This window comes from Hetaerina americana, unplaced genomic scaffold (assembly GCF_022747635.1).
Source record: "Hetaerina americana unplaced genomic scaffold, ioHetAmer1.1.p SCAF_4, whole genome shotgun sequence".
In the NCBI taxonomy this organism is placed as follows: Eukaryota; Metazoa; Arthropoda; class Insecta; order Odonata; family Calopterygidae; genus Hetaerina; species Hetaerina americana.
In genome coordinates, this window is record NW_027286985.1 from 81,731,552 (window position 1) to 81,752,724 (window position 21,173).

General features: G+C 36.7%; 1 protein-coding gene across 1 annotated transcript in view; it reads left to right on the top strand.

Moving 5' to 3' along the window:
* Mgat4a (alpha-1,3-mannosyl-glycoprotein 4-beta-N-acetylglucosaminyltransferase a) overlaps positions 1 to 12,448 on the top strand; it is a 59,666-nt gene extending 47,218 nt beyond the window's left edge. The window contains exons 10-13 of the mRNA XM_071590249.1: positions 1,528 to 1,730; positions 2,603 to 2,751; positions 11,537 to 11,652; positions 12,209 to 12,448. Coding sequence (XP_071446350.1) covers positions 1,528 to 1,730; positions 2,603 to 2,751; positions 11,537 to 11,652; positions 12,209 to 12,238 — 498 coding nt within the window. The 3' untranslated portion in view covers positions 12,239 to 12,448. The remainder of the gene's footprint in view (positions 1 to 1,527; positions 1,731 to 2,602; positions 2,752 to 11,536; positions 11,653 to 12,208) is intronic.
* Positions 12,449 to 21,173: the final 8,725 nt, after the last annotated feature.

Below are 21,173 nucleotides of genomic sequence, written 5' to 3' on the forward strand. Positions count from 1 at the left end.
TTCATATTAAATATCTTTTTTGTCATGGCTGTTTTTCTACATTTTGCATTCCCTGCTGAAGATTCCCCTAATTAGAAAAGATTTATGAAAATTATCCTGTAAGAGTTTAGGTAGTTTGCATGCTTGGTGCTAATTTGATTTACCTCCTGAATGAAAAGTCAAATTGGAATTTTGAATGAGAACCTGGAATAATTTAACAACACTGGAGTATATTTCAATGCAACAATTTCAAGAGTGTAATCGAGGCGTCGAGTTTAAGAGGACGGAGGACGCCTTGATAGCTTAATTGGCTAATGCATTCGACCGGACATTGAGGGATGCGGATTCGAATCCCGGTCAAGGCAAATGATTTTTACACTCTGTAATTGTTGCATTAAAATGCACATTAGCAGATGACTCCGTTAAAAGTTACTGTTGCGGCATCTCCCGCAGTTTCTTTGGAACACTGAAATAATTGAAACGACTTTTATTTAATCAGAGGGTAAAACTCTGAATGAGACAAAAACATAAAGGCATTCAAATCTGCAAATTAGCTGTAATACCAAGTACCCATCATTTGATTTTAGTGTGTGGGATGAAGTGCACAGTTTTTGGTTAGCTAGGTTGAGTAAATGTGGTTGCTAGTTGGTGTAATATTTAAGAATTATGGCATTAAAAGGGAAATCCAGAGTTGATATTACAGTTATCCATTCATGCCTCTTCTGTGTTTGTCTGCTATATGTCATTGGAAATTTTTGAATTCTCTACAAAGAGAAAATAAGGCTGATCCAGACAGATCCTCCGTAATTTTGTTATTATAATAGGCACTGAAACTTTTACTTGAAGATCATTCTCAAACCAGAAAAGCTGCAAGTGTTGTTTACAACTGTATATATTGTATCAAGTCTTTTATTTTATTAACTTTGTCAGGTTTATATCACTAATATATATGCACTATGTTGTTGACACCCTCAACTTAAACAAACAAGTCTCAAATCACACATTAACAATGCTTAAACCTAAAATGTAAAAAGGCCCCTGTTTTGTAATTGCCGACTGCTTAAGGAAACTTTATCCATTTTATTTTTGAAAACTTATCCAAGAAAAATAAGTAATTGAACCCATTTCTTGTCATATTTTATCTATATATGCATTGTATTAATGTTTTAATGGGGCAAAGAAATTTTAAGTTCACTTAAGACCTCTTTTATCTAGTGGTTCTATTTGGCTCTGCAGCTGTGAGTCGGATTGTTGGTGTGGCCATGATAGAAATTTTTTACATCAGCAGGCAATGCTCAGGCCTACCTCTGAAACCATGTCATGTGAAGGACTCTCAGCTGTACATTCAGAAAATAATTCATATGAATGATTTTGGTAAGTTGGTGTGGCCATAACCAATTCTGCATTGAAGAGGCCTAAGGAGAATTGTTTTTGCCTTTTGCTGTTTTTTTATTGTTACCTACAAGGGTCATCACTGTAGGACTTTTTCTTATGCCTCTCTGCTGGTATAAATCATCAGGTCATAATCATCACCCATTTTATTTACAGGACAGGCATTTTGGCAAGGTTCCACTCTTCTTCCCACATGCATCTGAAAACCCACCAGCAGCTATTAATGGAGGACGAATGAAGGCATATCGCCGCTACACTCTGGCCAGGGCTTATGCTGGCGAGACATTCTTCTGGGGCCTCCTTCCTCAACCAGGGGACACACTAACCTTCAAATTCACCCCCCCTGTTCAACTTAAAAGGTTGAGCAATTTTTTATTGCTGTGATAAATTTTCTTTTCTCTTCATATGAACCTAAAAGAGTTATTTTTGTGAAAAGATAAGGTGCATGAAACGTTTTGGTAAATGACAATATACAAGAGTAAATAACTGTACTTGAAACATGGCATGCATATTTTATAGGTTAAGATATTTGTGGCATCATCTTACTTATTCACGATATCGTAGAAATTTCAATATAGTATCTTTTAAGTATGTTATGTTGGTTTTGAAGTAACAGTTGCCATAGGCAAGTCTTCACACCTTCTGTTTCTATGTTTTCATGTGTCTATCCAAAACAAGTGAAATTCGACCATGGTCTAGAAAAATATATAAATACTGGATAACAAAATTAATATTATTACCATATACAACCTACCAACAAACCAGACCAACCACATATTACCAACAAACGTTTATAATATAGCTTACTTTTTTAGTGGCAGTTCAATAAGGACCTATGATAAATGGAAGGCAATGGTGCCCTCACTACTAGCTATAGAAGTGTTAGTACAGGACAAATTAATTCACAGATTACTCATCAATAATGATATTAATTTTTATCTATTTCTTACTTTCTCTCTTTCTTTACTTCTCAAATTTCGCCTTTCTCTCTTGTCCTTGGTGGCTTTACTTTTGAATAAGTATAAAATGTTGACTTCATGCCATAAAGAAGTTTGTCCGCATGCCTTGCCAGTAATACGGTCATAAGTAATGCTTTGAAGAATTTCATTGTCTGTTCTTTTAATTAGATGATCTCTCATTGTGTTTCAGAATGTATCAAATTCAACCTGTTGCAAAAATGTTTATTTTTCAATTATTGTCTTTTAAATTGGCCATTCTCATCATTCTTTAGGTTCCTGTTTCGTAGTGGAAATGCAGAGCATCCCTCAGACAGATTCTATAATACAACCATTGAACTGTTACCTCTGTCATATACAGTCACTGCAAGTAGCTCTGGATCAGCTGCTCCTACGCTTGAAGATGATGGCTATGTTACTGTTGGTATGAAAAACATATTATCTATTTATCATTACGATATTTACAAAATATATAGCTCATAACTGGAATGAATTTTCAAATTTTGGATCTTGGAAAAAGGTGGAAGTTGCCCTAGTAAAGATGTAGTTTAAGATATCTGTAAAATATTTCCATTGGCAGAGAATTTAAAAAGTTTATCTTTCAAACTGAAATGCATGAGCCAGATGCATAGTATATAAAAATGTCCATTTTAATTCTAAAAGGAAAAGGTATAGTGTCTCACCCAATCTCAAGAGGATTTTTATTTATTGTTTGGATGTTGCCAAATAGTACTGAGCCACTTCACAACAGCCAGTTCCTTTCCCTGTGCCAGTAATAGTTTCTTAGGAAGATCTGATACCTGAAAAATCACGTAGCTTGGGTGGAGCTACAGGTGCCCAGAGAGTTTTGCCCGGGAATTGAACCTGGGCCCACTGGTCAGTAGTCTAACTCTCTACCCTTGGACTGCCGCGACATATATGTATATATATACATATGCATATATATATATATATATATATATATATATATATATATATATATATATTTTTTTTTTTTTAAGGTAATCTACCGGTTAAGGTAGTTTTTTCGATGGACACAACTACCAAACAAATATTTTGTGACTACTAACAAAACACAACCCTAAATTCTACTCTACACCAGGTCCCTCTTCATCTCTGAGTAATTTCTTCCGCCCTTCATCCCGTCCAACATCCCTATCCTGTTCCTTCCCTTTCCTCTTTTGCCCAACATTCTACCCTCTATCACAGTCTTCAACATCCCACTGTCGGTCAACACCCCCTTCATCCACTTTTCCTGCCTCCATAGGATTGCTCCCAACAAACCCCTCTCTTCGCCCACCATACCAAGTACTTCCTCATTTGTTTTCTTCTCTGTCCATTTCACCTTCTCCATTCTTCTCCACAGCCACATTTCAAAAGCCTCCAGTCTACATCTATCCTCCTGCTTCAATGACCACGTTTCCGCGCCGTACATAGCTACGCTCCATATCAAAGTTTTTACGAGTCTTTTCTTAACATCCTTACTCAAAGTCCCCGTCATCAACTCCCTCCTCCTCGTGAAAGCCTCTTTGCCTAGCGCAATTCTTCTCCTTACGTCCCTACTACTTTGACCGTGTTGGTCCAAAACACTACCGAGATACGAAAACTGTTCTACCTGCTCTAGTTTTTGCCCTCCTATTTTAATGTTAAGCTTGGCCTTTTTCTTTCTAGAAAATCGCATAACCTTTGTTTTATTAATGTTGATTCTCATCCCATACCTGTCGCACTGAATTTCCAATTCACTCAGCAATGCTTGCAGCCCCTTGGCTGACTGACAAACTAAAGCTTGGTCATCAGCAAACCTAACTGATTTTACGAATCCCCCGCCCACTTTCATTCCTACCTCTAGTTCTTCCCATGCCTCTTTGATCATTTCCTCTGCATACAGGTTGAACAGCAACGGTGATAATGGGCAACCCTGCCTTACACCCCTTCCTAACACTGCCCATCCTGACTCCCCGTTTCCCACCCGCACCTGAGCAGTCTGAGACATGTACAGGTTGCGGATTAGCCTCCTTTCCCTCCAATCTATTCCTATTTTCTGCAGAATACTCATTAGTTTTTCCCAATTCACTCTATCAAACGCTTTTTCGAAATCTACGAAACAGGCAAATACCTCCTGGTTGTGTTCTATATTCCTCTCGATTAATAATCTCATTACTGCAATGGCATCACGCGTACCTCTCCCCTTCCTAAACCCAAACTGATCATCCCCTAAGTAATCATTTGCCCTACTCTCTATCCTTTTGTTTATGATCCTGAGAACAACTTTAGCTGCGTGGGATATCAAACTAATTGTCCTGTAGTCCTCACATGACATGGCCTTTACCTTTTTCGGAATCGGAACTAAAACTGATCTCACAAAGTCTTCCGGCCAGATTCCCTCCTCATAAATACTACGGATCAGCCCATATAGCCTCTTCCTCCCACATTTCCCTAAGCATTTTAAAAGTTCCACGGGAATGTTATCTACCCCCACGGCCTTATTTAGTTTCATCTCCCTTAATGCCCTTTCTATCTCATTGTCTAGTATGCCTGGACCTAAGCTGTCTTCCTCTACGTCATTTTCTTTTTCAATGTCTAACTGTGTTGGTCTGAGTTCTTTACTATACAGTTCTTCTATATACTCCTTCCATCTCTCTTGGATCTTTCCTGCGTCAACTATTACCTTACCCGCCTTATCTCTAACTCTTAGCATAGCTCTTCCTTTCTTACTTCCCGATAACGATTTAACTTTGCTGTACAGCGCACCGATTTCACCCTTCCTCTGGAGACTTTCCATATCCTCGCACTGCATCTTCCACCATGCGTCTTTTGCCTTATTTGTTGCCCGCCTCAATTTATTGTTCAATTCTTTGTACTTCATTTTGCCTAATTCTGTATTTATATTCTTCCATTTTCGCCGCTCATCCATCTTTGTAATCATCTCATCCGTGATCCATGGTTTCCTAGTCCTTTTAGCGTTAACGGTTCCAATAGTGTCTTTTGCGGCTTTAGACAACCCTTTTTTAATCATTTCCCATTTTTCTTCGATAGTAATAAGCCCTTTACCATCCTCCATGATTTTCTCTACCGCCTGTTTGTATTCCTTCCTTTTCAACCCATTTAATGCTTCTACATTCCATTTTCTAACTCGCCGCCCCTGCCTTATCTTTTTGAAACGTACGCTACATTTCATAACAACTAAATTGTGGTCTGAGTCCGCATCCGCTCCCGGAAAGCTGTGGGAATTTATCACACTATTCCTAAACCTGTGTCTAACCAGGATATAATCTAGCTGATATCTTCCTGAGTCACCTGGCATTTTCCATGTATACCTGCGTCTTTTGTGGTGTCTAAACCAAGTGTTGGTGATGACTAACCCCTGTCTCCTGCAGAACTCAACTGCTTTCTCCCCGCGGTCATTCCTCGTGCCCAAACCGTAGTCGCCCACCTCATCACCATCTCTTCCTTCGCCTACCGTCGCATTCCAATCCCCCATCACTATCAAATGTTTCCCTGCAGGAACACACGCGATCATGTCCTCTGACTGATCGTATATCTTATCGACCTCTTCTTCCTTATGGTTGCTCGGTGGCATGTACTACCTTGATCAAAAATTTCCCGGAATTTATTCAGAAAATTAAAAATACAAGTTTATTCATCTAAATCTATATTGTCCCCTTCAAAGTAATCCCCATCGACTGCAACACACTTATGCCAGCGCTTGATCCAATCCTCGAAACATTTTTTATATTCGGTTTTCGGTATGTCCATCAGTGCTTCCTGCGATTTTTCCATTACTTCCTCTCGGCTGCTAAAACGCGTTCCCCGTAATGGTTTTTTAACTCGATTGAACAGAAAGAAGTCACAGGGAGCCAAATCAGGTGAATTCAGTGGCTGTTGGATGGTATTTGTTGCATTTTTCGTCAAAAAATTACGAATAATGATAGCACTGTGCGACGGTGCGTTATCATGGTGCAAAATCCACGAGTTTTCTGCCCACATTTCTGGTCTCTTTCGGCGAATTGCTTCACGCAAACGTCTCATAACGCCCAAATAATACTCTTTGTTTACTGTCTGGCCTTCTGGCAAAAATTCATGATGCACTACACCGTTGTAATCCATGAAAACCGTCAGCATTGCCTTCTTTTTTGACTGAAAACGACGTGGTTTTTTTGGTCTCGGCTCATTTGGTGAACGCCATTCACTTGCCTGATGTCTGGATTGCGTGTCGTACTCATAAACCCACGTCTCGTCTCCAGTAATGATCCTTTTGATGAATGTGGGATCGGATTCAGCCTCGCAAATCATGTCTTTTGCGACGTCAACACGGTCTCTTTTTTGCATGAAATTGAGGTCTTTTGGCACCAACTTTGCTGATACACGACGGAAACCCAAATAATTAACCACAATGTCTTGGGCGGATCCATAGGCAATGTTCAAGTCCTCCGCTATTTCTCTGATGGTTAATTTGCGGTTATTGACCAACATTTCTTTTACTTTATCAATTTTTTCACCGACTTTCGATGTCGATGGTCTGCCACTGCGTTCATCATCTTCGATTGACTCACGACCACTTCTGAACCGCTCGTGCCACTGGTAAACGACCGTTTTTTTTAGAGAATCGTTGCCGAAACACTTTTCCGACATTTCCAACGTCCGTGCGCCACTAAATCCGTTTTTTACGCAAAATTTAATACAAGTTCGTTGTTGCAAATTTAAATCCATTTCTGCAATTGTAAAAAATCGCCAACACACACAGAGATAGATGTACTCTTGGCTACGTAACTTTTGCAAATGTCAAGTTATGACACTAAGATTTAAAGGGAATATCAACAACAGATGTACCAATTTAACAAAAAAAACAGAACTCAAATCGGAACGATGGGAGCGCCACACGGTGGTTATTCCGGGAACTTTTTGATCAAGGTAGTATACCTGAATAATAACTAAGTTCGTCGGTTCTGCTTTTATCTCCACTAGTAGTATTCTATCCGTTACCTGCTCTATGTTGACTACGCTTCTTCCTACCTCTTCATTTAATACTATGGCAACCCCTCGTTGGCTCTCGTCCCCACCGCTGTATATTATTCTATACTTATCACTCCAGTAATCCCCGCTATCTTTCCATCTCACCTCGCATAGACCTAAAATATCTATATTTCCCCTTTCCATCTCTCGCTTAACATTCTCCAATTTCCCTGTCCTCATCATTGTCCTAACATTCCACGTTCCTATTCTAACTAATTTTGTCTTCTTCTCCTGCGTCTTCTGTCCTGCTGCTGCTGGTTTTCCCTTGCAAGGGTTTCGTGGGATGACGACTGCGGAAGCCTTGCCTCCCCCGCTGCCGGGCACGACACACGGCCGATTGGGCCGAGCCCCGTGGTTGCCAGGACTCAAAATACCTCTATTGTCCATCATATTTTTCTAGGGAATGATAATTGAGGTGGTTTCCCGTTGCCTTCCTCAATAGTGTTTTTAACGTGACACCATCACTTACTGGCCGCCCCACTGGGGTCAGACGCCATTGCAGCCGCCTCACTGAGGAACAGACGCTGCGTGGACTACCTTTCGTCTGGCTCCTAACCTTCGACCTATCTGGCATGGGTGACCCTACCAGGAGCAATAATTATTACTCCCGCCAGCACAGCTCTAGGGGTCATCGGAACGCACAAGCCCTTCCACCACGTCAAGGTTGTAGTCCGGGGAGGATATATATATATATATATATATATATGTATATATATATGTGTGTGTGTATATATATTTATTTATGTATACGAGTATATACATATACATGTATAAAAAAACCTGCCATATGGCTGACAAATATTAATTCACATGGAAATGGATATAGGAAAAGGGATAGGAACACATAAAGACAAGCACAGGAGAGGTGGGGAAGGCAGAATCGAGCAGATCACAAGCGCAAAAATATTTCATTGACCAGGACTTGAACCACCAGATCTGAACTTGCCGGGTCAATGCTCCAACCACTTGAGCTATCAAGGAAACATGATTTACACTGAAATCCGGGGGGGGGGGAGGTTAATGCAACCAAGTGCACCAATTCTTTGGCCAAGAGATGGCGTTAGGGAGCTGTTCTCCCACCAAAGGAGAAATAGAAAGCATACTTGTAGAAAGGACAGTAGTATAGCAATCATACAACATCATAAATGATCGGAACAGTGCATTTCATGGCACGCATAGCCAGAATAAGGAGACGAGCCACATTGGTCAAATACACATTCAAACACGAAAATTCATCATGTGGCAAACAAATATTCATTCACACGGAAATAGATGTAAGGAAAAGGTATAGGAACACACATAAAGGACAAACACAGGAGAGGTGGGGAAAGTGGAATTGAGCAGATCACAAGCACAAAAGTATTTCCTTGACCAGGACTTGGACCGCGGGTCTTTCGATTTACCAGGCCGACGCTCAAACCACTTAAGCTATTAAGGAAACATAATGTACTCTGAAATCTAGGGGCAAAGTACAGTGGAACCTCATAATATCACATAATCAATTTCTTGATCTTTCTCACAAAGTGAAACACTCATTTGGTGACACAATTTTTTGCATATAAGTTAATGTAAAATATGATAATCTGTTTTATTCCAGAAAAAAAAGTAAAATTATATGCAAGGTATATTCAAAGAAAATTATGTGAGCATGTACGAGGTCTGTTCAAAAAGTATTGCGACTTTTGTGTTTTTTCAAAAATTATTTATTTAATCATGAATATCTATTTTGTCCTCTTCAAATTAATCCCCATTACATATTATACACTTATGCCAACGTTTTTTCCAATCCTTGAAGCACTTCAAAAAATTATTTTTAGTGTTTGGCCAAAAATTTACACACCAGTAATGATGTGTGAGCAGGGGCAAAAGCCAATTTTTGTTCTTCCACAAATCCGGGCATTTGTGGTGGATTGCTTCGTGCAAATTGTGCATAACTTGCAGGTAATATTCCTTATTTACCATTCTACCCTGCGGCAAGAATTCATGATGCACCACGATGCACCCCTGCAATCGGAGAAAATTTTGAGCAAAACTTTCACATTCGACCGAACTTACTGTGCTTCTTTTGGTCTTGGGTCATGCTGCAATTTCCATTGGGATGATTGAGCTTTAGTTTCCACGTCATGACCATAAACCCAGGATTAGGTATTACACAAGTTATGACCCTCTGGAGCAAATTTGGATCATTGTGGACTGGGCTGAACGTGTCCATTGGCAATGTTAACGCGTTGCTGTTTTTGGTCGAAATTGAGCCCGAAGTGAGGTATGAATTTCATGGCAACCCGTGTCATGTCCAAATCATTGATAATGGCATGAGCCAATCGATATGTTTAGGTCCTCAGCAACTTCTCTAACGGTGATTAGACGATTGGCCAATACTATTTTCTTCACTTCATCAATGTTTTCATCTGTGGTTGATGTGCCGGACATCCGGCATGCTCTTCGTTGTTCACATCTTCTCGGCCCTCTGAGAACATTTTGTACCATCGATAAATGTTGCTTCAGTCCAAGGTAGCTTCTCTATTTACCGCAGTCAACATTTGGAATGGGTCCGCTTACTTAATTGTTTTTCTCACACAAAATTTGATGCAGATTCTTTGATCCATTTTTTGGAACAGGCAAAAGTGGAATACAAGCCGAAACACATCCAAGCAAAACAGCTGTCAGCAATTAACTGAATGTTGAAAATGGTCTAACTTTTTGGCATAAGTGAGAGACATTAGTACCTACATAACGCTGCAAAAAAATGGAAAATCAAATATATGTAACCTACGGAATATCAAAATTTGCAATACATTTTGAGCAGACCTCGTATGGACCTTTTGATGATTATTTTTTTTATTACAAGATGTAGGTTTGCGGACAATCTAGGTCTTAATAGGTCAACTAAAAGGTACTGAGGGCACATAGGTGAATTGAAAGAGAACCCTTGAACATCAGTCACAATGACTATTCCCATTTAAAAATTTCTGAAAAATGATTCCATATCCCATAGATGTGGATCAGAATTGGTATATTGTCATAGCTGGCCTATCCTTAGCTGTGAAATGTAATGAAATGGTTAACATGCACAACTGAACACTGGTCCTGAAAAATTATGTGCATTTTGTTATGATAATTGCTCTTTTGGAACAATTTTGTAAGTTTAGATTTTGAACAACTCATTATAAAGTCAAACAAATATTTCCCAAGTTTCAAGAATTACGACATTAAGTAAAAAAAATTAAATAAAAATAACAAGTCTCTTTCTTATATATCTAAGCAAGTTTCAGATGTCTAAATCACTGGTATTGGCTCAATGCTCCATATTTTTGGGATATCCCTGGTGTCAGCAAATGAATGAGAACATTTCTTTAGAATATCACATGTGTGTCTCAAGTGGAAGAGGCCAGGCACAGTAATAATTCAAGCTCCTCTTAGTGCGTCCTTCTTCTCCTTGGAGGCGAGTCATGAATGTCCTCACAGTGTGCTCATCCCTAAGAATGAGGCTCCTTTCCCATCTACTGACACAGTGTCCAAAGTGAGAACATACGGGACTCATAAGTTGTCTCACTCAATCTCAAAAACACCATTACCGGGGAGGCTTAGGCCTCCTGAAAGCTACATAGGCAAACTTAAACCCCCGAAATCTATAGTTGCAACGATGATTTGAGCAAATATAGTTTTGTTATTATTAATCTAGGCAGTCTGATTGTGCTCTGCAGGCAGGCAGTGCATACCCCTGGTGCAAATGGGAACTTGTACAGAGATAAAAAAAAGCAAGAAGGCTAGCTGATGGGCAGGTGGGTTCTTTGGTTGGTTGGCACATATAGGCAGAGTGTTAGAGAAAGCCATTTTAGAGCAATTACCCTGTGATAAAAGAGAAAAACAGGTGGGTACATGTTGCTATTTTATTCACTTATGGTGTCTGTATTGTATTCCAGTTAGATTTATTTGTTTTGTTCACAGAATCTATAATCTATTTAAGTGATTTTCCTGATACCGTAACCATCTATATATTTCTACCTGTTTTGTTGTGTCTGTCCTCTTGATGTTCATATGTGGTAGCCAAGTTATAATACAGAACAAATATCAAGTAGTAAAACAGTTGATTGTTTAGTTCTATTATGATTGTTTATTCTTCAATTCTGTGTATAGTTGTAGTTTCTCACTACTTGAAGTGAAAATTGTTATTATTTCTCTCTTAATTCTTACAGGCAAATTTGACTCGATGGGAATTGCTGAAGGTAATGTTAGTAAGAGCTTTGGACCCCTTCAAGCACTTCGATTAAAGGTCCATAGTGAGAGTGACAACTGGGCTATTTTAAGTGAGGTAAATGATTTCAAAATCTAGTGTAGCCTAGATATAATTAGTTTTATCCAGATTATGCTATGTTGTACTTATCATTAAACTTAAAACAATTAAGCCAAGTAACTATCTCTCTAGGTATTTCAGTACTCTTTACATGGTAACTACTAGGCAGGTATCTTCAGTAAACTAATAAATTTACATTTTGTTTCATTGTGTGTAAGCAATGAATTAGCTTACATGTGCATGAATCTATGCAGAAGATCTCATTTCCTGTGATATTCCATTTGGACATTCAGGGATTTTTTTATTGCTGAACATAGTTGTATATTTTTTTAATTCAAATTTTATGACTTTCATATTAGCACCAGTCCGACTCATTAAATCTTGAAAATACTTTTTAGGCATGCCTCTAGTAAAAGATTCATCAGATATGAATTGAACTCAAAAGCTAATCAAGTATCTTGATCATTCAAAGCTTCATTATCTTAAAAAATATTGGTTTCTTTTAAAACTGCAAACCATTTTTGGAGCTACTGAGTACATATTTTGATAGCCCTATGTTTTTCATTTGCCATAGATATTCCTTGAGCCAGATGTGGAAAGTTGATAGAAGCCAGTTCATCTGTGAAGTTACATCAAATGGTGACTGGAGTATCAACTTTTTAAAAAGTAGATTGGTTACTGAACTGGTTGGTGCTCGAATTTTCTCAGGGACAGAATGGTCATAATGAATTCAGCTAAATGCATTCGTGATCACCAGAGGGAATAATGGCTTTCAAACATATATTTTTTTAAATACATGCCTATATGTGTATGTATAAGCAAGTTAGCAGTTGTATCTGTGAGTTTGCTGGTTTGTATGCAAATATGTTGGTGTGTGTGCTGTGTGTGTGTGTGTGTGTGTGTGTGTGTGTGTGTGTGTGTGTGTGTGTGTGTGTGCGCGCGCACGTGTGTGCATAATTTTATAGGGTGAGGTACTTAACAGAAATCTCTTAAACATCTCAAAAACTAATTATGCCACAGAAAAGATTTAGACAAAAAGTAGCTCTAATTCAATTGTAAGAAGATATGAATGATAGAGTAATTATTTTTAACAAATTTTAAGGGTAATTTTTGAGGGTCAAGCATATTTTTTCTAGTGCAGCAATACTTCTGCCCCAATCGTGTTGGAGTTGCTGGTGCCATGTTAAATAAGCCCAGGTCATGTGATATACAGATATTTAGATAATTTCCACTTTGCATACTATTTTTTGTGGGAATATTAATTTTGGAGGTATTTGAGAGGTTATAGTTAAGTGCCTTGTTCTGTATTCCTGTCATCTAATGCGACTTCAGATTTTGGAAGATGTCTAATTTTGATTTTTTTATGAATGTGTGGAGGTGAAAATATCATAGAATGTAATGGCTGGTTATATAATTAGTACTGTTTTATATGAGGTAAGTAAAAACTTGAGTCAAATTTGAATGGCCATTTTGAGGAGAGAAAATATTTTAAATTTGGAAAGATTGCATCTACCAATAAGAACTGTCAGTAAGAGGATGTTTTTCTACCAGATACTTCATTTTTTAAAGGAAAGTAATTTTATCTTGGTACTATGGAAACATTTCCTGTCTGTTTTTTTAACTTCAGTTCTTAAGTGAAAAATACTGTCCATAATATGGTCATCTTTCATAAGTATTATATTCTAAAGTAAGATTGATAGTGGTGGCTTTAAAATGTGTAAAGCACATGTGCATGCATGCATTTGTATATTTTAATTCAAAGATGTAAGGCACAGTCATTTCATCACCTCTTACATTCACATTCAGTATTTTGGATGTACCCCAGTAATTTTTAGTTTCCAACATGCCTTGTAAATTTATTTGAACTTTGCTTTCTTGAAAAAGGGCTTATTTCACCTTAGGCAAAAATATGTCTCGTCATTTTTTTCAGTGAAAGCTTATCTCTATTTTCATGTAGCATTTTACCAAGTGCTAATGGCTTTCATTGGAATAACATAACTGGTGAAAGTTTCAAATTATTGAGAAATTTGGATCAAATTCTTATATTGTATTTGGTATCCCCTTTTGACGTTAAAGTTGTATATAGGTACATTGCAATTGATCCAAGTTGATTAATGCTTCATAAGTACAACCATCAGAATTATTTTTATTAAACCAAGTATAAGAGAGTGACAATGACACAATTGATGAAGCACTTTGGTGAGCATGTGTCCACATTCATTTTAAAATATGAGAAATCATCGAATGAAATAAGATATTATAATAGCTAAAAATATTGTTTATAACCCTGGAAATATTTTTTTTCCTTTTACAAATTACTGCTTCTGCCCAAATAGACTAACAGCATATATTCAAGCCTGATGTACTGTTTAGGGAATTTTTCTGGGAAATTTGTATAAATTGAGCTTACTTTAGCATGAACAGTTCAGTTACCTATTGAATATAACTTATGAAATTGTAGGATACTTTTTGCCAGTAAGCTAATGCATACGTACTCTTTATCCAACTTTTATGCAGTTGAGAACATAGTTCACATCCCTTTAATTTTGAGACACCAGTGATTTTCTTAAAAAATTTGAATTTTTAATGATTTTTTTAACCAAATAGACTTCTTGTGATTGGAGGATTTTTGGGTATTATTTACTGAAAAGAAAAATTTGTAATCCCATGAAATGGGTCAGACAGTTAGATAGTAAAAATCTATGGATCATCATACAATGACTCTACAAAGTACAACATTTGGAAATGGCTCCATCCTAAATGTGAGCTGAGTCAGCATGAAAGCACCTGAATGGGTCAGTATTTTGAAGGTTTGCCTTCAAATTTTCAAAACTCATGCATATTTCATGTGAAGATATAAATTAATTGTGCCCCATGGCATAAGATTTTTTTCTGTTCCTTTGTGTCCCCTCATATCACATTTATGAATTTTTGAGTCTTAGAATCACTTTTATTGTCTTCGTTCTAACTCTCCTGTATATTTCAAAATGTGTCTCTTAGTTTCTCCACATAATTTTCATCCTAAGCCTCTAATGTCAATTTTTCAAAAGTTTCTATCAAAGCTGGGACAATATATGCCAAAATATTTTGCTATTCCTAACTTGATTCTTCACTAGTGGTAACTTATATGATTGGCAACTATCTGTAAAGACCTGGGTTAAAGTCCAGGTCATGCCATTGGACGCTTCCACTAAACCTAAGCTATGTGGTTTTGTGGGTACATGAATTCACTGAAAAGTGAAAGGAAGCAAGGTTTAATGAACTGAGCCTGTTCCTCAAATATGAAGAGTTGCATATGCAAATGGGCTTATTTCCAAGTGAGCTATACTCTTGCCTGTCAATCAGACTCTTGGTTTAAATGTTGTGACATTTTATGATGGCCTTGTTTCAGTGGCAGCTTTAGACGAAGCATATAGCTTTAAAACTTGATTTTGTATGCATGAGAACTAGAACAACCAGAAACACCTTAAGTCCACTGGTGGAGTGTTTATAGATACGTCAATATAATACTTTAAGTCTTAGTGTAGATATATCACCTCTTTCGTTAACCTCTTCTATATTTTATGGAAAAAAATTACTATTTGGACCATAATCCTTATTGGTTTAGGTTTTCTACTGTATTTCAACCGTGATCTCCCAACAAATCAGATCATGCCTGTAAATAGTCAGAAAATGGATGAAACTAGAATTTCTAGTTTTATTTTCTTTCATTTTTAATGAAATCAGTTCATTATACCCTCTTTTGGACTCCCTTGTAGGGATATTTAATCACGTAATTTTATAGTATTTATACTTGAACAACTACTACTGTTATTTTAATTATCAGTGCATGAAATCCTCATAATCTTAATATTCAACACAATTACAAGCTTACTGAAGGATTTTAAGTGAAATATACCCTGATTTTTTTATACCATGTGGTTGATATAACTTTGCCAAAGATACAAAGTTAAAGCTTGGATAGGGCAATGTGTTAAAATGTATTGAGTATCAAGAAGTTTCTGTATAAAGATTAACTAAAATTGCAACAACTAACTCAAATTAATTTCTTTTACCACATTGTGTGGCAAAGCCGAACACCCTTCAAATGATTTCCACTAACCATTCCCCAACCTACTCATTATTCACATACAATTTTAAGTTCAGGCGAACAAATATTTTTGCCAAGTTCATGCAGCAATTTTTTTTTGCCTGTCTTTTTTTAAACGTAAGTCGACATATGGGCAGAAGCAGTAATTCATTTGCCTATAGTTAATGTTGTTTAATTTTATTGAATGCAATAAGTCCTTGATTCATGTGCTATTTTGCTACACCTTTTCCTTTTCTTTTTATTATTGGAAATATTTTGCACATCACTGCCGCCATGTTTTATGGTATTCCTTATGAGTACATTATTCTATTTTGATCAGTGTATTTGAAATGAAATTTGACAGGAGAAGGGTATCACACAGTGAGTGGCATTTGGAATTATGTACAAATTTATTCCAGTTCAGCTTATAGGACAAGTAATCAAGCATGTTGTCAAATCTGATTATGTAGACATGCATAGTTGAAACATTTATACATAAAGGAAACATTTATAATAATAGTGAATCCAATAATTGGTCCTCAGAAATACAAATATGTAGATGTATAGTTGTAGCAACCTAACCACTGGTTATTTTCACATGTTTGCTTGGATAATTTGTTTCTCAGGCATAAATTTTTTTTTATTTATTACAAGAAAAATTTTATTGAAAATTTAGCAAATACTTATTTTTATACACTGATGCGTTCTCTGTAAATTTTTGCCCTGTCTCGGCTTCTCGGATCAGATTGTTCTGTTCTATTTCATTTAATCTTTAGCAGTCAACATTTATTTTTTGTCATTTTTATGCAAGGAGGTAGTGGTTTAATAATAGTGGATCAACCCGTCATTAACTAAGATACAACATTTGTCAAGACTGAAAAGCATCTTTAGACGTATTATGCAAAGAACTTCACTTCAACTTTGGTGGAAAAATCTATCAGTTCAAGTGTTCCATCACAGTTATGATAGCTATGGGTAATGTATTGCCCTATTTCGATGATTAAGTTCCCTTCATTAAAAGTAGTTGGCTTTGTTTTCCTATAGCTCATGCCAGCTAGATAGTGCTGTTAACCAAATGTATAAGATCCTTTTTGAATGATGTACTTTTTCACATGTCTTCTACCTGTATTATTTAAATGATGCTAGCATATCAGTTGAGTTAGTGTGTGATGGTTCATTACATTCTGAATCCTTTTTTGTAATGAGTTCAGCAAGAGATTGAGAGAGAGTATTCATTGTGAATATTGGTCCAGAAAGCTTTAAGAGAACAACATATATCATGTTTACTGTCATAATAATATTTGCATCCTCATTACTAATTTATTGTAGGCAAGATACCTCTTCTCCCCTGAAAAGAGGAATTGTTCTGATGGTAGTAATATTTATTATGGTAACCACTGCTTTTGCATATACTCATAAAGACAAACAGAGATTTCAGATAGAAAGGTGCCCTTTCATTCCCATGAGAATAAAATTTAGTGTAGCTAGTTGTCTAAAGTCTATTCACTTCTGGATTGGAGAAAACATAGTATGCAACCTACACATGTACTACCTCAGCAGAATACATAAAGTTGATAAGCCTACCAACTATAAACAGTACACTATGTACAAATATTCTTTGATACATTTCCCATCCATATGTTTTCAAACATAGACGAAATGCATTACTGCGTAAGCATTATCAATCATACCACATATATACAATCATGCTACACAGGTGCCAACCAAATTATATAAATATATATATATATATATATATATATAATGGGATGGCACAATAGAACACAAATAAAATAGTAACATTTAAAAGGACACTCGCAGGGTAAAATGTTTGACCTTTCGGCCTTCTTCAAGTAAGACTGAAAATATGCTGGAAAGGGGTATGGGAAGGGGAGGTTTGGTGCAGGGAATGCTGGGAGGGAAATTAAAGATGTTGGTTAAGGGTGGGAATTTTGAAAGATCGGAAAGCTAATATATACGTGGATTCTCTAGTTCTCACCTCTATATTGGTGGCTGAATCGGGTAGGGATTCTAGGATGGTAAGGGCAAAAACACTGGTTGAATGAAATTGGTGAATGGTCTGTGAGATTTGAGGAAATAGGTGATGCAAAGGTTGAGTCCTGGGTCAGATGTGGGGTTGTTTTTCTGTGGTGTATGTGGTCGGGTGGAGTGGTAGATTTTATTTTGTAGGAGCTTTTCTGGGTTTGTGGAGTGCAAGGGGTAGATTGTCGAGGTATTTGTTGAGATTGGCTGTGGTGTTGCAAATTCGGTGTCTATGGATAGAGAGAGAGATGGAAATCGACAGTTGGGCATGTTGAGGATGACAGCTTGTGTGGTATAGGTATTGCTGATGGTTAGTGGCTTTGTTGTGTGCTGAAGTGGTGAATTTGTTATTGTGAAGTGAGATATCTATGTCAAGAAAGGTGATGGTGTAGTTGAAATGGAAGAAGTAAATTTAGCAGCGAAAGACGAATTTAAGGCAGATGAGAAATTATTGAGAGACTAAGAGCCAAGTGTCCAGAGAATAAAAATGTCATCTATGCAACGGTGTTACTTCCTTCTATACCTTTGTTCACCTTTCAGGAGGCTTCTGCTCCTCTCTCCCCATATCCCCTCATCGCCCCCTCTTCTCATTCCCATGCTAATTGCCTCTCGAAAAATATTATTTTTTGTCATGCAACCAATGCACTGCATTTTACATAGGCAAATGTATTACACCTTTATCCATTTCAATTAACGATCACCTCTACTCCTGTAATTCTGCCTCACTCTCTTCTCTTCATATCCCTTCACATGGAAATTCCCACAACCTTTCTTTCGACCAGTGTTTCTTATTAACCATCCTAGAATCCTTACTCCATTCAACTGCCAATATGGAAGTAAGAACTCGTGAATCCGCATATGTACTAGCTTTCTGATCTTTTAAAATTCCCACCCTTATCCGTCATCTTTAATTCCCTTCCCAGCATACCCTACACCCCACCCAGACACCATAGTCCCCACCTAAAACCTTCCAGTCTGACCTTAAGAAGGCCTCAGAGAAGCCGAAAGCTCAAATATTCTAAAATGTGTGTGTTCTTTTACGTATTATCTATTTTATTTTGTGTTCCATTTTGCCATCCAAATATTATATTGCTCTTGTGAGTGCTCGTACATCATAAATAAATAAATAAATATATATATATATATATATATATATATATATATATATATATATATATAAAGGGAAGGGGAAGTTTGTGAAAGATTTGGGTGGGAGATCCAGGGTTATTCCAGATATCCTGGAGCCAGATAAATGCCTGCTCTATTGTTTTGAGTTTCAGTGGAGGGTCAGAAGGTGGGAAGGATGCTAAAATGGATACATAATAGAATTTATCAAAGGGAGTGCTGTGTTTGGAGGTATGTTTTAGGATTGAGAGCATTCCAATCAGGGAAGAATTCTTGCATGGGGCTGGTGGTTATTGATTCTAATATTGAGGGGTGTGATACAATGTCCAATATGAAAGGCAGGGCATAGTTGGCACTTCAGAAAATAAACTGCATTGCTGGAAGTACATGAAGAGTAGGGAATTGTATATAAACCATAAACACAGTAATCAACTTGAAGGTCGGTTTGGTAAGTGATGATTGAGTTCACCAAGTACTAAGCCGGATGGCATGTGAAATTTTACACATCAGGGTAGGGGGTCCATTTCTTTTATCGGTGCTGGTTATGGTTTCCAAGGAAGATCTGGTACCTGAAAAATCATATAGCTTGGGTGGAGATGCAGGTGCCCAGAGAGGCTTGCCCTGGAATCTCACCCTCCAGTCAGCAGTCCCACGCTCTACTTCTGGACTACCATGACCCTCATATATAAATATAATGTAACTTTTGGACGGCACAATAGAACACAAAAATAAAATAGGTATTTGTGTGTGTGTATATATATACATATGTATATATACATATATATACACACACACACACACACACACACACACACACACATATATATATATATATATATATATATATATATATATATATATATATATATATATACATATATATATTTATTTATTTATTCATAATATTGTCTAAACTAAGCCCAAATAATTGATAATTAATTATCAGGTTACAGCTATAGATTATAGAAGAGTGAAAGATAATTTCTGGCTTCGGAGCTAGCCATTCACTTCACCCACAATCAAGCATGTAGTTGTTTGCAACAAAAACATCCTATCAGGCCAATATTCAGAATTTTATTGTAGGTGTTTGCTCTAGGTAACATGGTAATTTTGTAAAATGCATTGAGATCATTTTTTAAGAAGATATTTTTTTACAATTTACCTTAAATGATTGTGTGATTATCATTTAACACACGTTAAGCAACTGCCTTCATATCCTAATTTAATGTATTAGTATTTGAAAAATCAAACTGATGGATGTAGTTAACATCAGTTTTTTGTGTGTTTATAGTTAACATCAGTTTTTTGGGAATACCGTCTTTAAATGAATCAAGGACTTTCTGCATGGCTTCAATTTCAAGCAATGGTTTTACAGTACATACAAGACTGTAATACAAGTTGATATAGTAATGTTATGCTCACATTTGTCACTGAACGATTTTTAAATTGGTATTGTAAAAAATTTTATCAATTTTTGAATGTAAAATCAGCCTGTGAGTGAATTTATAATACCTGAGTCTCAATGTGGGGTATGTTTAGTCGAAATGAATGTCAAGCATTTGGGTTCCATCATTGTAAGTAGACACTTATTGATTGGAATTTATATGAAATGCTACAGCCTTGCTTTCAATTTGGAGGCTTACCTTCTCATATAAAGGATAGCATGAGACATTATTTACCAAATACGTACATTGAGAAGCAAGCAAATGTTTTCCATGTCTTGCGTGTCGTAGTGAAATGTCCTCTCAAAAAATCAGATGATGTGTCTTAATAATATTAATCTTAGTCAGAAGCATGGCATCATTTTAGATAGGATTAAGTTTGAACAAAAATACTGTGATTTGATGTGATGTCACAGTTAAGTGTTGGAAAACTAAACTCAGAGGGGTGTATTTATGGGTTTACCCAGCAAATGCATGTATTGTGTGAAAAGCCATCTTTGACTGTAATTTTCTTGGCCTGTGAGAATAATGGTGAAGGTGTCCGTTTGTAAGAATAAGTCCTAAATGTGCCTAGGTGCTGTGAAAGTTGCTTTGGTGTTACTTTTGATTGAAAGAATTTTACTTGTGGGAAATAGATAGTTTGAGAGTAATATTATATGTGAATCAGGTGAAATGAAAGCAGTAAGCTACAATGAAGTGATATTGTTTCCATTTTTGTGGTTGGCTTTGATGCCCTTGTTTTGAAATTTTGTTTTTATGTGCACAGAAATATTAATATATTATATATACACATATATACATATATGTAGTAATAAGTTACTTTAATATTTTGTTGTTTTTGTTATTTTTGTTAATTGTTT